The 14,898-nt window shown below is 37.3% G+C and overlaps 1 protein-coding gene across 1 annotated transcript in view; it reads left to right on the top strand.

Moving 5' to 3' along the window:
- LOC118793233 (zeta-sarcoglycan-like) overlaps positions 1-14,898 on the top strand; it is a 55,541-nt gene that overhangs the window by 12,928 nt on the left and 27,715 nt on the right. The window contains exon 2 of the mRNA XM_036551303.1: positions 1,495-1,596. Within this exon, the coding sequence (XP_036407196.1) occupies positions 1,495-1,596 (102 nt within the window). The remainder of the gene's footprint in view (positions 1-1,494; positions 1,597-14,898) is intronic.

The following is a 14,898-nucleotide window of genomic DNA, read 5'->3' as shown; positions in this document are numbered from 1 at the left end:
ATAAGGATCATCTAATAGATAACAAAAATCTAATAATCCTGTTATATTTTGACAATTTTTAGTGGTAACATATACAGTAAGCCTTATTTACTCAGCATATTAATAATAAAGGTAGACACAAAGACAACATGTTTATGAGATACTTTATTATTGATTAAGTTGGCTTAAGAAAGTTACTATCACAAATATACAAACATTAAAGGAAAAATCTTAAAAGAAATTTAGCATTTTTGGTATGAATGTTTGCTCCAAATGTGCTTTGATTCAGAATTTGTTTGGAGTCTGTGCTTATTTGCTTTGATAATATCTGATGTACTGTATGATAGGTAGCAATACCATTGCATATTACCTTTCAGCTTTGAAGGGAAAGCATTACAAAAGCTAGTGAACAAACGACATTCAGAAATCAGTGCATCAGCATCTACACTGCATAACGTGTGCAGATTTATCCAGCGTTGTGCTGCCAACATGCCCTGTTGCAGACACGGAGAGTGAATCTGTCTGCCTTTTCAAGATATCGGTCACTCACATGACATGTTTCTGAACTTTTAATGATGTGAATAAAGGTAATGCTTCCACAATATACAATAAAGACAAAGGGAATTAGCTTCTAACTCATTTATATTGGACAACTAATGAATTGCCTAATTATGTAGATTATAGATTATATTCTGATGGCCCACAGAGATGACAGCAGACCTTCTCAGTCGTCAGCATCAACTATCCTGACTGAGCAATTCATGCATACTTATAAAGTGAGTGTGAGGTCAACACACATGAAAAGGGTTTGACTGTGTTCTCTCCATTTATGCACCAATTTACACTAATTATCATATTTTTGATGAATGAAAAGGAAGTTACACATACACACCTATGTAATTAAAATGTATGTACACACTAGGGCGCAAAAGCAGAAATTATTCTCATGGCTGTGTTCTTTGTGAAATTCTTCTGTCCTGTCTTGTGTGTTCAGAAGCTGACTCACAAAATTGCTGTTGCAATTAGCAACTCTCTTTCTGCAAATTGGGGCTGCACTTTCAATAATAAGCAGAGATGTGATCAGGGCTATAGCCGTGGTAAGCAAGGATAGTATTCCAGTGGATATTGATATTATACCATCACTGAAATGTCTGTCTCTCTGATATCGTAAAATCCAGCTGGTTATTTTGTCTGTGTTAGCAAATTTTATGTGATTAGACATACAAATATGTGATGTGTGGTAAGATATCAAAATAATATAAATGGTAACTTACATCCGCTGTTCTGATTATCCTATATTCTATGTGTGTTAGGTGTGTGTTTAAACATGTTTTTTTCTTACGGTTGTTTGTTTTTCAGCTGAAGACACGGTCTTGCATATTAGTTGAACCCAAGTGCAATTCTTTCATTCACTTTTTATTCTTGTCCTTGATCAGAATGGGACCTCTGTGGTAAATGAACTGGTTATATCTAATTGTCCTATTTCAGCCCTTTCATTTCTTTTTTTCTTGGCAGGATGGAATGGGTAATCTCCGAGTAAACAAACAGGGGATAAGACTGGAGGGCATATCAGAATTTCTTCTTCCCCTGTATGTTAAAGAGATACAGTCAAGAAGGGTAAGTGTAATACATGTTTGTTTATGTTGTGCTGCTAAGATGTCCATGCAGGTTTATCACAAAAAGGAGTGGACCCTTTGAAATGTACTGACACTTGAGTGGATCCATTTATAAATGGTACCTGAAAGATGCATTAGCAAAAACTGAACATGAATAATAATGTACAAAACACTTATGTCAGAGTCATTTCTTTGTGTGCACTAAAAATCATCTCACTTGCTTATCCATGCTAAGGTTTAGCATTTAAAGTGAGGAGGTCAGCCTTGAGCCCAGTAGTTAAAATTGTGCCTTATGTTCCTGTTTGCTATTACATGCTATTCTTTCCTTTGTTTGAAGTATATTAAGATAACACCATGATCACTGACAAACTGTTTGACAGAGAAAGAGAGAGCGAAAGAGAGAGAGAGAGAGAGATATTCACAATATATCCAAATTCAAATTGTATTCTACAAATGGATCAGAATTATGTTCAATGATATAAATTTGTGGTTGGTCTGCCGCAAGTTCAAAGATATATACAAGCCTTGCTGACTGTGTGAAGCATCTGAAAGTGCTGAGCATACAAATGAACGAGAATATACAGTATCAGAGTTACATAATACATGTGATACTACATCAGAGGATTACTGAGAGATTTCTCAGCAGAAATAGTCTGTGCACATCGGTAGACACTTAGTGCCTAAAATGTTAAAGATGTACAGTATGTTTCTCCTCCCTGTTCTCTGTTGATTATACATGATGTGGCACTGTATGCTATTTTTTGTCATGCATATAGTGATGACAAGATTTTCTTTTTTACCAGCTGAACCTCAATCATCTTTCCAAATAATGCCATAAATCAAACCTCTTATTAGGCCATTTGTGTCATAACAGAAAACACTTGTAAAGTAAACCGTACTGTGTTGATTATAAGGGTGTAATGCATTAGAGTGTAAGAATATCTTAAGAGAGAATCAAAGCCATTCTGGAACATCGTCACTTCAATATATGGTTCTTGTGAATGTGACTGGAGCATATCAGAACTTCCCTGAAGTTAATGCATATTATTATGTTGAGGTGACATTGTAAGATATGTAATAGCAGGTAACATTATATGACACATCTGTTTATGCCCATGGCATAAGCTTATCAACCACGGAACCATACTACAACAGAACATTCAGATAACTAAATTAGCTCATCAATAACTTACATGCAGTACATTTAATAGCACAGCCCACTTTACAAAGCTAAAAACAGAACTAAAAAATAACTATCCACATAAAACCTATAATGACATTGACATTGTATTTAAATATGATTAGATTTTGTCAGCTGGGTTAAGCACTGCTGTCAGTGTGCTGCCCAAGGTTATAAACTGTGAAGGTCACAGCGCTCAGCAGCTCTGATGGCCATATGTACTGTGCCCTGTACTTCAGTTCAAGGCTCTTATTTTGTCCTGTTTTCCCATCTAGCTGTATGTTGTCACTTTCACTGATGATGTTGAACCGCCTGGTCATTAAATCCTTCAAAAGTTTTTTTTAAGTCATCTTTAATCTTGTGATCCATTGCCATCTCTGTATTTTAAGTGATGCAATGGGGCTGCCTTCCTGCCAAAGACCTTTATAATTGTCCCTCGTGGGAGGCAATAAGAATTCGTCTCATGTGAGTGAAAACAGAAGTGTTTTTGTTTTTCTGCTTTCTTGGCCACAATAATCCCAGAAGGTGACAAAGGTTCTACAGAGCCTAGATATTGTTTCTGTGTATGTTTTTTTTTTTTTACTTGCTTCATGCATTTAACATGAAATCTCCCTTTATGTGCACAAAAATAGGTCACACATGGCATTGAGGTTACTTTCATAAAGCCTGTATACTGCATACATAATACCTGCATGAGCATAGTTTGGTTGTTTGTTCCACCATACGGACAGTGTTTTATCACTGTGAAGAATACATGCAGTACGGCCTGGGAGAGAAATTCAGCTTTGACTGATCCACAAAGCGCAACACAACATGCACATCAAATGTAAATGTTTATGGAGCAAAAGAGACAAAGACTGTCGCACTAGTGAAGTTTAGGGTACAGTGTGTTAGTCTTGGAGCTTTGAAGTAGAAGCGGGGAGAGGACTTGCTGAGCAGTTGGTCTTGAACAGACCTTAGATATAACAGATCAGAATGATTTGGAAAATCAGACAGCACTGTTTAGGGAGCATAGCCGAACAGCAGTTTCCATAGTCAGACAGTGCTCCAGGGTCTGGACCATTAGCTAGGAATGGAGGCTGGCAATTCTTTGGATGTTGGAACAGAAGAACAGCAATATGTGACTCAACATCACAGTTTTCCAGGAGAGAGTGAATGTTAAAGGGTTCAAATGTGGAATGTACATGAATCCCTGAGCTTTTGGGACAGTGTATTTTTCACTTATTTTCTCTATATGCGTTTGACCCCCAATTTGACCCTGACTTGTACATTTTACAAGTACATTATTTTTAAGTGAAAGAGCGATGAAGCACAAATGCAGTCCTCTAATAAACTTGCACATCCACAACTACTTGGTGCACTGGGAGATCTCATGCTGAAAAGATCATAGGTTCGATGAGAGCATCTAAGCAGCTCATAGACTAATCAGAGGATGCTAATGAGCGATGCAATGAGGGGACCTTGGTGAACGTGACCCACCCTACCCTGGTGGAACAGAGCCAGTTATGTTCAGCCACTGTGGACTCCTGGTTATTGTGGGCTGATGACATGATCCATACTAAAACTTGCCAAACGTAAGCTGTACAGAAGATTCTGACATAAAAACTCATTTTAAAAAGCAAAACACATTAGTTTACCAGTTTATCATTATTACAAGTAGTTTGAAGCTACTTGTAATAATGATAAACCTGTACCTGAAGCTACAAAGCTAAAAAAATAAAAAAAAAACTCGACCAAAATAATTGTTTTAAAAAATTGTTCATTGTGCTGTTGTGATGCTGGGGGCAAGTGGTATGGAGACAGAAGGGGCTGCATGTTTTCCTGTTGTTCCTATAGCCTGGTTGGCCTTCAGGCACAGGGAAGCAGCAGCCTTGCCTACAAGCACACACAGCTATGGTTGATTGGTAATCAGCCCAGGTGTTGCACATTGCCTTCATTAGGCCTGTTATAAAGGCGCAGCCTCTGGGGCGAGACCTACAATGGGCATAGCTGCTGTGTGGTTCACCTCTCCATAAGCACACAGTGGTTAGTCAGACAGCTGCATTTGAATAAGCCTAGGCTCTGTTTCAGGAATCAATTTCAGCTAAGTTAAACTTTTCCTAAATTACCCTGCTAACTGAATTCATGTTCCATTTCACGAAGATGAATTCCTGCTAATGTTATCTAGTTAACTCAACTCATACTTGAGTGATCTGGCTGCATGTGCCTGTTTGACATTAAAAGGTATGAATGCAGTTAGTCAAATACTCAACCTGTAAATGAGTTCTTGCAACACATTCAGAGCCTCACATTTAGGTGTAGATGAACCAAAGGTTATTGGAGTTGTCCAAATACAAAAATAAATACAGCTGCTGAGCAAAGAAGGAGGCTTTGTCTTTATTAACACTCTTCATTTATAGGGAATCTGTGTCTATGCTTTTAGTTTTTTTTATTGTTAGTTGTTGTATTGCAGCTATTATATAAATTCTAAACAGGTACCTGTCTGCAGAATCCTCTCAAGATCCCACATGCAGTTCAACACCTAATTTCTTCTGAATCCACACAAGGCAACCCACCCTCTGATCAGAGCAGAAGTCTTATTTAAAAGCAAGACAATTAGTGACCCATACTGACATACCATTTGGATCTGCACCTATTGTTGTTTAGTATAAAAAATAAAAACAAGAGAAGTCCTTAGGTGGATATACCAAGGAGTTATTCAGTATATGTTGCCAATTACTTGGTATGTGATGAGTATAACACTTGCAGTAAGATAAAGGTAAAAATACTTAGGATTTTTCAGAGAACTGACCTGTCTGCAGTTTCACAACATCAGTTTTAGATTCATCACACTTATTATTGTAGTATCTCCTTCATAAATGACATTATGTGCAGCTTTTTATGTACTGAAAGATCCCATACCATTGGCACAGTACTTCTAAGGCAAAAGATGCTAGGGATTGTGTAATTTTATTTTATTTATGTTTTTTTTTTTCTGTCTCGTGCTCTGTTTTCATTTCCGGCTCTCCACAGGGATGGTATCAATGTCTGTATCAGTAGTGGACAGACTTCACATTGCCTGTGCAGCTCTCACAGTGCACCAATAACACACTAGAGATTACTGCTGATTAGAAGGGCAGAGTGTCCCTGCTGAATTTCCAGTTGTGCCTCCACACAATATATTTTGATGCTCCTGCTCCCCCTTTGAAGTCAATAGATCAACAGCACTCACAGTCTCTAGCTGATACAGTGCATCTCTGATTGTCAGTGTTGTCCTGCAATCCTTTGAAATGTAATGGAAATGTAGATGATGAACAGAAACAATATACTGTTATATGTAAGAATATACATAAAATACAACTTTAAAAGGGAGGCATGTGAGGGAATGGAGGCATAAAATATATTTATTCACTGAAAAATAACTGGACTGTACAAGGGAATATAAAATTCACTTTTAAGAGGTCTAATATTTGCAGAATAAAGGTAAAGATATAATGGGACATATTCTCATAAAGTTTAGAGGTAAGGGAGTAAAATCAGTTATCATGGAAAAGATCCACTTGGTTAATTTTTCTTTGTCATAAAATAAATCCACAAATAAATCAAAGCAATGTACACATCATTCTTCTGTATTCAAATATAATCTATTGTACTGAAAACTATTGCAATACACACTGAAACATGAATCAGATCAGTGGTCTGTGAATTTTCAGACTAAGAACTGTGGATCAGTGATGTAAACATGGGTATTTCTTGGAATTCCCTTTAAAACAGATCATTATAGATACTCCATTAAAGAAAGTGCTATGGTTGCTACTTTTTCTTATAACCATCATTGATCAAGGGCTCTTATATTTATCAGTCTTGTCAAAGGTAATATAATCACAAAGGAAGTGTTCAGTACTACGATTTACTAAGTGAATACTAAATAAAACCAGAATTTATAGAGTATGCTAAATGCACATATAATTTATCTGTAATCATAAGTGCTGTTGAAACCAGTGATTATTAGGCTTAAGACAGGACAAAGTGCATTGCAAAAAGGCAGTCAGGAATAAATAGTCTGGCTAAACAGCCATGGCATATATTCTGTGCTTGGCAGATAAGTAGGTCATGTTAATGAGCCTTATCATATTTCAGAATTAATACTCAAAATCTGCACCAAATTCAACAGTTAGGCAGCTAGGGCTTGAAAGGGCATTTTGAGCTAATATTGGATAAAATACATACTCTGTATCATACACACTCACACACATACACGTGGATTATGGTAGGCTTTATATGGTTCCTTGCACTGTTTGTTTTATTGTGGTGGTGGTTAAAGTCATGGACTGTAATGGAATTTTACCCATGTTTTCCTTGGACAATATAATGGAACTGAGTTTATTAGAAAGCAATATGTGGGATCTTTCTGATAAATCAGTACATTGTACACCAAAGGGGGGAAAGATCAAAATGCTTCTGGCTTACAACATTAACCTACACGACTATGATGTCAGAATCAGGTCTCCATAAATATTCATCTGTTGGGGTGGGTATAAGGGCATGTTCTGATGCAAGAGGGCCTGTTCCCAAGGTTGTCACAGTGAGTTGAGAGACAGGAGAGAATGCAAGAGAGAAAGCATGTGGCAGGCAGACGGACAGAAAGCCACCGAAGATTGAGTGCTAATCTCATCCTGGAACTTTGGATCCGTTTATAATTTCTTCTTCAGTAATTTAGGTAGTTAATTTGTGCAAACTCGTGATAGGGAATGGCTGAAGATTTAATTTATTATGACTTAGACGTTAGAATCCTTAATAAATGTCTGTCAACCAGTGTCACACTTCTGGTTTCCAGTCTTATCACTCTTGAACTAGTTCACATGTGGCATGTGCCAGTTTTGCTTTAGATCAAATTTTTGTAAAACTTTACATTTACTCTGCACAGCAGTTGGCTGTCAACATGTAGGATAGTGGAATGAGAAACAAATAGCCTGCATAAAATGCATTGAATTTGAACTGATAGTCTGATTAAGGTCAGAAAAAGTGTTATAAAGAAGCAGGCGGTACCTATACAACTCCACAGGGAAATCTTGGAGTCAAAATAATAGCCATTGATGGTGAACAGTGAGCTCCCGCCTGAAAACTGCTTCTTACTCTCATGTTTTTCATTTGTATACAGCAAAATAGGGACCATACGTCGTGTGAAGAGATGACCTTTTCTCACCTTCAGAAGAACATCAGTGGCCTCCAATATTGTGAAAACATTTTTTTCAGAATCTCATTTTTTACTGTCCAGTTATTTTTCTTAACTTTTATCTGTAGAGAAACAGAAAAAAACAGTGTTTTGTAGCTGTGTTAAGTATACTGCATTTAATCATTAAAGGTTAAAGCAGGTAACTTACCTCGCAGTGTACACAGGAGCGTTTGGTGTGCAGTTACAGGGAAAAGGCACATGCCTGTGGGGTGAGATGACCGACACATATTACATTGAATGCTTAATGCACTCATCATCAAACCTCAGCTTGTGTATCATATGCGTTGATTTAAACAAGACCGTCAGTTTTATGTGCTCAGTAAAGTGTAATGCATGGTTTTAAATGTGTGATGTCTAGATAGCAATTTAAATAGCTGCAAGGTGGCATGCTCCAGTTGGGGGTAACGTGTGAGGCAAAGGGTTTTTAAGCCAGTCTCTTTGCAAAGCCTGGGAGAGGGAGTTGGAGCCTGAGACAGCAATTCTGCAAGTCTTTTCTGCAAGCCTGCTCAGTAGTGTGAGGTAGTTTTTTTGTCCTTTTCTTGTTGCTCACCAGTGTTAGTGTGGTTTAACAATGTGTGTTATTTTTGTATATTTTTCCCCTCCACTGTGTATGTGATTCACCTCTGCACCTGCACCTTGCTGTAAGAATCCCCAGCATCGCATTGTACTTTGGACTCCTTTGTTATCCTGACACCTCCCTGGACCATGTGTGTCCCACTACTTTATCACATGTATGCACATCAAGGGCAGTTCTAGGCATGCTTCGGTTTGTTTCTAAAGGTCTACTTTGCTTTAATTCAAGGATGCTGCACTTTGGGTCAATAAGCAATATAGAGCAATAACTTAATTCTGTGTTATTTTTAGGAACCTAAAATACAGCAGGGAATGCTGCTGAGAGAGGTCTGAAAATGATATTTTCCATTTTAATAAACATCGTTCTGTAGATACTACCCACTTCTGTAATGGTTTACTAAAATTTTCAGACAGATATAATGTATGAAGGAAGTGCTCTGTTTTCCTTTCTGTTTTTTGTTTGATTGTTTCGTGATGGAGAGTTATAGGACCTTACTCAGTGGCTCCTATTGAAAGCGAGGAGCAAACAGTGTTGAAAGGAGAAATGGAGAAATGTCTCGTGTCAAAACAATATTCAGAATTGCACAAGAGGTGAAGCAGAAAATGTGTTCTAGCAAGAAAGTAAGCAGTCAGAGGAGATGTGCAGTGCAGGAGAGAAAACAGCCTGAAAGACTTTCTGTCATATATTGAGTGAAAAGGAGCATTGCTTGTTGCATACAGAACTGAAAAATGCTGGAGTCCAAAGATTATTACTCATAAGACACAAGTGCCCTTCATTTTGTACAGACCCAGTCTAGTATAATACAGTCATTTTGCCCAGCAAGTTCTTTCATTACAGCTCTGACAGCTAGAAAGTATCATGCCTCAGTATAGTAAGGATATCTGTGCTCTCAATTTGCTTTCATGTCTGTATTTACCAGGAAGCCAATGCAAATATGAATATTTTATGCCTATTTATCAAAGAAAGCTGTGCCACCTCTGTAGCAGAATAGGTTTTCATAATGAGATGACATGGTTGTTGAGCAGTGTTTGTAAGGTGCACGAAACACTAAACCTGGATGTGTATGGATGTGCATATCTAGCAACTTTTCCATGATAGGCCCACCACAACCAAATACAGTGAGTTTTAGAAATCCTCCAAAATCAGCATTAGTAGTGTATCGTCAAGGTTTTATTCATGTAATGTGTGTTTATTATGTAGTATCTTGTTGGCTAATGTTTTCAAAATGACATCACCACCCTCCCTCCCCCCAGTACCAGCTTAGCTTTTCTAACCTTGATCCTCACTAGGGTCAAGGTTATGGTACATGGCACGGGCTCAGAGGATAGTCAATTTCTGTCCCAGCAGAAATGCTCTATTTCATCCACAGATTTTCCTTGATCCCTGAGACATCTTGGGAAGCTGGCTAAATGTACCTGTTTTATGTGTGAATATTTTATTTTTATACTGTTTCCTGAAGGCTCATCTTAAATGAAACACATATGTCCTAAATTTAAATTTGAATATATATATGTAAAATTATTCAGGCTAGATGAAGCATTTCTATTTTGAGAAAATATATATACACTGCTACGGTGAATGACAATAACAGTAAGAAGAACATTTATCATCTGCATCTTAAAATGCACTATTACAGGTAAATCTCTGTACACTCATGCTAAATTAATTAAATACTTTGAAATTGAGTTGGCCAGTCCTATTTTAAAAATCTCCTGAATCTTCAAAGACACTACTTTGCATGTGGTCTTTAAGTCCCTGAACAGATATAAAGGATGTTCAATGATGACAGTGATATCCAACTGGGTCAGCTATATGTAGCATGCCAACTAACATCAGTACATGTCAGCTGTCTGTGCCAGCTGCTTCGTATGACTGTGATTTATCATTAATATTTCTAAGCACGCAAGGGAATCATGTTTGAAACATATTGAATGCCACAGCAGGAGGAGAGGAGGAGATTCTTACATGGTGTCTTCCATTTCAGAGGTAGATGCAAGTATCCAACAAAACCATCATCTTCAGTGATACAGGAAGAACCTCCACAATACCTGCGGTCACTTTATGGTCAAATTAATTCTCTAATTTAGCAACTTTCCATCTACTATAGGTCAATTCCATTTCAGCATTCTTTGTGTCTTTATTTTTTTCCTCCCAATATGCCAATTCAAATTCCATCTCACACTCCTCTGACATAATGGTAGTCAGTCCCACATACATGGCCAAGTTTAGGACATATCAAATGTCAGCCTCACCACCTCCAAGAGTCCCGTGTCCCAAGTCCCAAGTTTCAACAGACTTTACCCTTCGCTGTGTTCCAGGTGAATCTTGCTCATCAGATTTCACCCATCCAGCTCATAACCCAGCTATATGCCCTATTCCTCGGTCCTGTTCCTTTGTCACCTCCCCTCTTGAGATCTCATCCTTCCCTCTCATGATACATCACAAGTGTATCCCTCTTGTTTGTTAGATAGGTGGGCTGCTTTACTGACCCTACATAATGCTCCTGTAGTCAAGCTCTAGCTCTAAATTGATCATAGCATTCAACAGTGTATCAAAAGTCATCGGCTCCAAGGTATGAAGTGAAAGTGTTGAAGTACGAGGTGGAGGGGAGAGATTTGAAGAGCAAGAGTGAGGAATGAGGTGGAAGGCTTCATGTATTTGGTGTAAAAGGGTTGGGGTGTGAGGTGGAAGTGTCGGAGTATGAGGTAGAGAGGTGTGGCCTCATATGCAGAAGTAGCATTGGACTTATCAGATGTTAATCTCTGAAGATGGTCTGAGATGGTTGCATTGGAATAGAAGCAGGCCAGCATGTGTTGCACAGGGTTTTGGCAGTATACCATACTGGTATTGCAGAGTCTTTATACTTAATAGTAGGCAGAATGAAAATGAAATCTACCTTTCTGAAGTTCACTCCATAATGGTGAAGGTCAACTTAAGATATAGGTGGGCAGACTAATCCCTGGACAAGGATTACTGATTATGGACTTCTACAGGACGGCGTTGACGAGGTGGAGTGAAGACTACAGGCGTGAGGTAGGCTATTGTATTTCCTGATGAAAACATGCATTCAGCAATAAATATTCATAGCCAATTTGAAATTGCAGCATGGTAATAGAAAAATATTTGTTGCCTAATCAGCAAAGATTGCGAAGGTTAGCCAAGGCTATTGTTGTGGTCTGTTTTATTCAGTTTTTTGTTTATCTGGGACATTTGGGACAAATGCAATAACAAATTGATGCATTTTTAAAAATATGTAATGCATTTTAAATGTGTAGCTATGGCTAATTTCCAACATGAGTCCCAAGTGGTTTTCATTCATCACAAGTGAACTGCTGAAACGAGTTAAATTATTTGCTTTTGAAGTAAAAACTGAAAAGATTGCTATGTGTGGAAAAACCTGTCACTTTTCAGAACTGGGTTGATGGAGCATTTTGTTATTGTTAACAGATTTTGATTTATGTGGATATTTAATGTATTCACTGCGTATATGCAAAATATTTATATTTGAATCACATTGTGTGAAAGTACTTTCAAAGTTTTATTTTAATTCACACACTGTGAATGAAATTACTAACTGAAAACAGAAATGAATTAGCAATTTGATTTTGTAAAACTGCATGGAATGTAGTAATCCAAATGAAAAATACTGTTAGCAAATTAGTAAGCTAAGAATTGAAATTAAATTAAATTGTGGGTTTGAAGCAGCACTTTGAATGCATGTCCTCTTTGGATTTCTGTATAAATGTGTTTTATTATGGCATAAGTAGAAAATATTCTGCATTGATGTAAAAGCATTTAAACCTAGAAACAGTTTGAAACAATTATTCAGGTCAGAGGCGCTTCTTCGTTGTTGCATGTGTGTTTGAACTTTGAAGAAATGTTGTCATGTTAGGTTTATCTTATTCTTTTCTTTTTCTTTTATATGACTGCCAATAGGCCAATGACTATGCATATTTTATTTCAAACAATAGTGTTTTCATTGAACAAGTGAAAACCCGCAGAGGTAGTATGAAAGTCAGAATTGTTGTGACTCTGAGAACTGTAGGGCACACCCATATTTTAAAAAAAGTTTCTAAAGTCCCTCTCCCACCCACACCTACGTTATGAATCAATACAGTTGAATATATGTGACACATATTAAAAGCCCTTAAGTGTAATTTATGCATACAAGTCAGAATGTGGCCCTAAATGAGTATGGGATTCCCTTTCTGATTACTTCACTGTAAGATTCTGTCCAGAGAAAAACATGGGAATGGAGTACAAGGAAAGAAAGCGCAATAAGTTTTGCCACTGACAGGGAGATAGGTGTTAGTCGTCAGACATCAGCTCCTCAAGGTGTGATACCCACTGTGTCAGATTACTTGGGGTCTGAATGCTATGTGACATATTTGTCATCCAGGCATAGGGATAAAGGGGTCTATTCAGACTTGAGGGCCATGAGCACTTTTTCCATGTCTCACATATTCTTCAGTTTTGGGGATTCAGACTTACGCATCTGTGTATCCTCTTAAAGTGGGTGGTACAAAGCTGTGCTGTAAATAAATGTGAATTGGAAAACTGAATTTCCCTGCATAGAACTCAGTGGCTGATAGATTTTCTCACAGATTTTTTTTTTTTGCCCTTGTTACAGAATACAGTTGCAAGACACTCACTTTAATATGAAAACTAAACAGACATTTCAGGGAAAAGCAATTTCTATTAAGCAGTTCTGAAATCCTTCTGCACGTACTTGAAACGTTTCTTCTTTAATTTATACATTTCAGTATATTTGAGTAATTGTTTACTTAGGGGATGAAGTAAATGGTGAAATAAATTATATAAAATGACATATTTTAAACTTTTCTCATGCTTCTTGGTGTTGTGCTAATTTCAGTTATTTATGGTCCATTTTCAGTGTGAATATTGCATTCTGCACACAGCAGAACTCTATCCAAATTCGGACATACAAGTTTAGAATACTGACATGCTCATACTTTCATACCTGACCTACTTCTCAATTTACTTCTACCTCCTATTGCTCATTTTAAATAAGCGATTGTGATGCCCGCCAAGCCCAAACTTCAAGGTCTTGGTGGGCATCACAATAACTTATTGCTGTTAATCAGGTAAAATTTGTTATTTTGGATTAAATTAAAGAAGGTGTAGATGTCAAAAATGTGATGCCTACTGTTTTACTTTTCCCTGCATTTGTGAATGAATGGGAGAAAAAGGCTGGGTATCTGTCCTGGGTGTGGTTTGACCTGAAATTGATCACAACAGTATTTATATGAGCACAAATATCCTTCCAATCTGATGAACAAAAAATGGTTTAACTAGTGCAATACTCACAGTATGATAATCATTGAACTTTATTACTGTAAAATTGCCAGGAGCATATGGCTTTATTTTTGCACATGGTTTGCTGGGTACTCCATGAATATCAGACCCAGAATCCCAGAAATGAGGATTTGAGGCAATCAGGTAACCCCAAAAAAATTGATTGCAAATTGATTGTAGGGATGAAAAATCCTTTTCATACATAATTTGGAAATCTAACTCAATTTAACTTCAAAATGGTTTGTCATTAACTATGAATAAGTGTGTCATGTGCTGATTGAAAAAATGTTGGGATGTATTAACCAAAATTTCATAACTTGTAGTTTCTCTTGCTTTTCATATTATAGTCATTATTTTTAGATAATGCCTCCTTACCTAGACTGCACTCATGCTATGACCTTATCAAGAGGTTTCTTTTACATTGTTGGTCGTGTTTTAACTGCTGATTGGATCTGACTCACTCTGTCCTTTTCTGCTACAAAAACACTGCAGGATGCACTGGACTGGTTTAATTCAGGTATAGCCAGAATGACTAACTGGTTTCTTTGTGAGTATTATTGTCAGTGAACTAAATAATTAAAAACCCAAGCTGAAAGGTGTCCAAGTGTGGATTTTACTACAAACATACAAACATTACTATTTCTATTTGTATTAAAATGTCATGTGATGGTTACAGGGCCTTTATGGACACAGAACTGAACAGTAACACCAAACAGCATTGTCTTCTGTAATAAGCACCAACTTACCAGTAGGATTTTATACTGTGTTGTTGGGGATTGCACCCAAATGTTTTTCCTTCATTTTGATTATTTGAAAGCCAGAATTTATTCAGCAGTTACTTTGACCTTGTTGCGTGACCCACAACATTACTGCTTGAAGCTGTTATCATTATTATTATACGTAATGATGAAGCCATGCACTACCATGTACTGCTGCAGTACCTCTTGTAAGGATGCAGATCATTGAATGCTCCAGGCAGTTAATTTGTAGATGCTTTGAGTGCCTGCCCCAAGTTTTC

Source organism: Megalops cyprinoides, chromosome 18 (assembly GCF_013368585.1).
Source record: "Megalops cyprinoides isolate fMegCyp1 chromosome 18, fMegCyp1.pri, whole genome shotgun sequence".
NCBI lineage: Eukaryota > Metazoa > Chordata > Actinopteri > Elopiformes > Megalopidae > Megalops > Megalops cyprinoides.
Note: the sequence above shows the minus strand (reverse complement) of the source record. Positions and strands in the feature narration are given on the sequence as shown.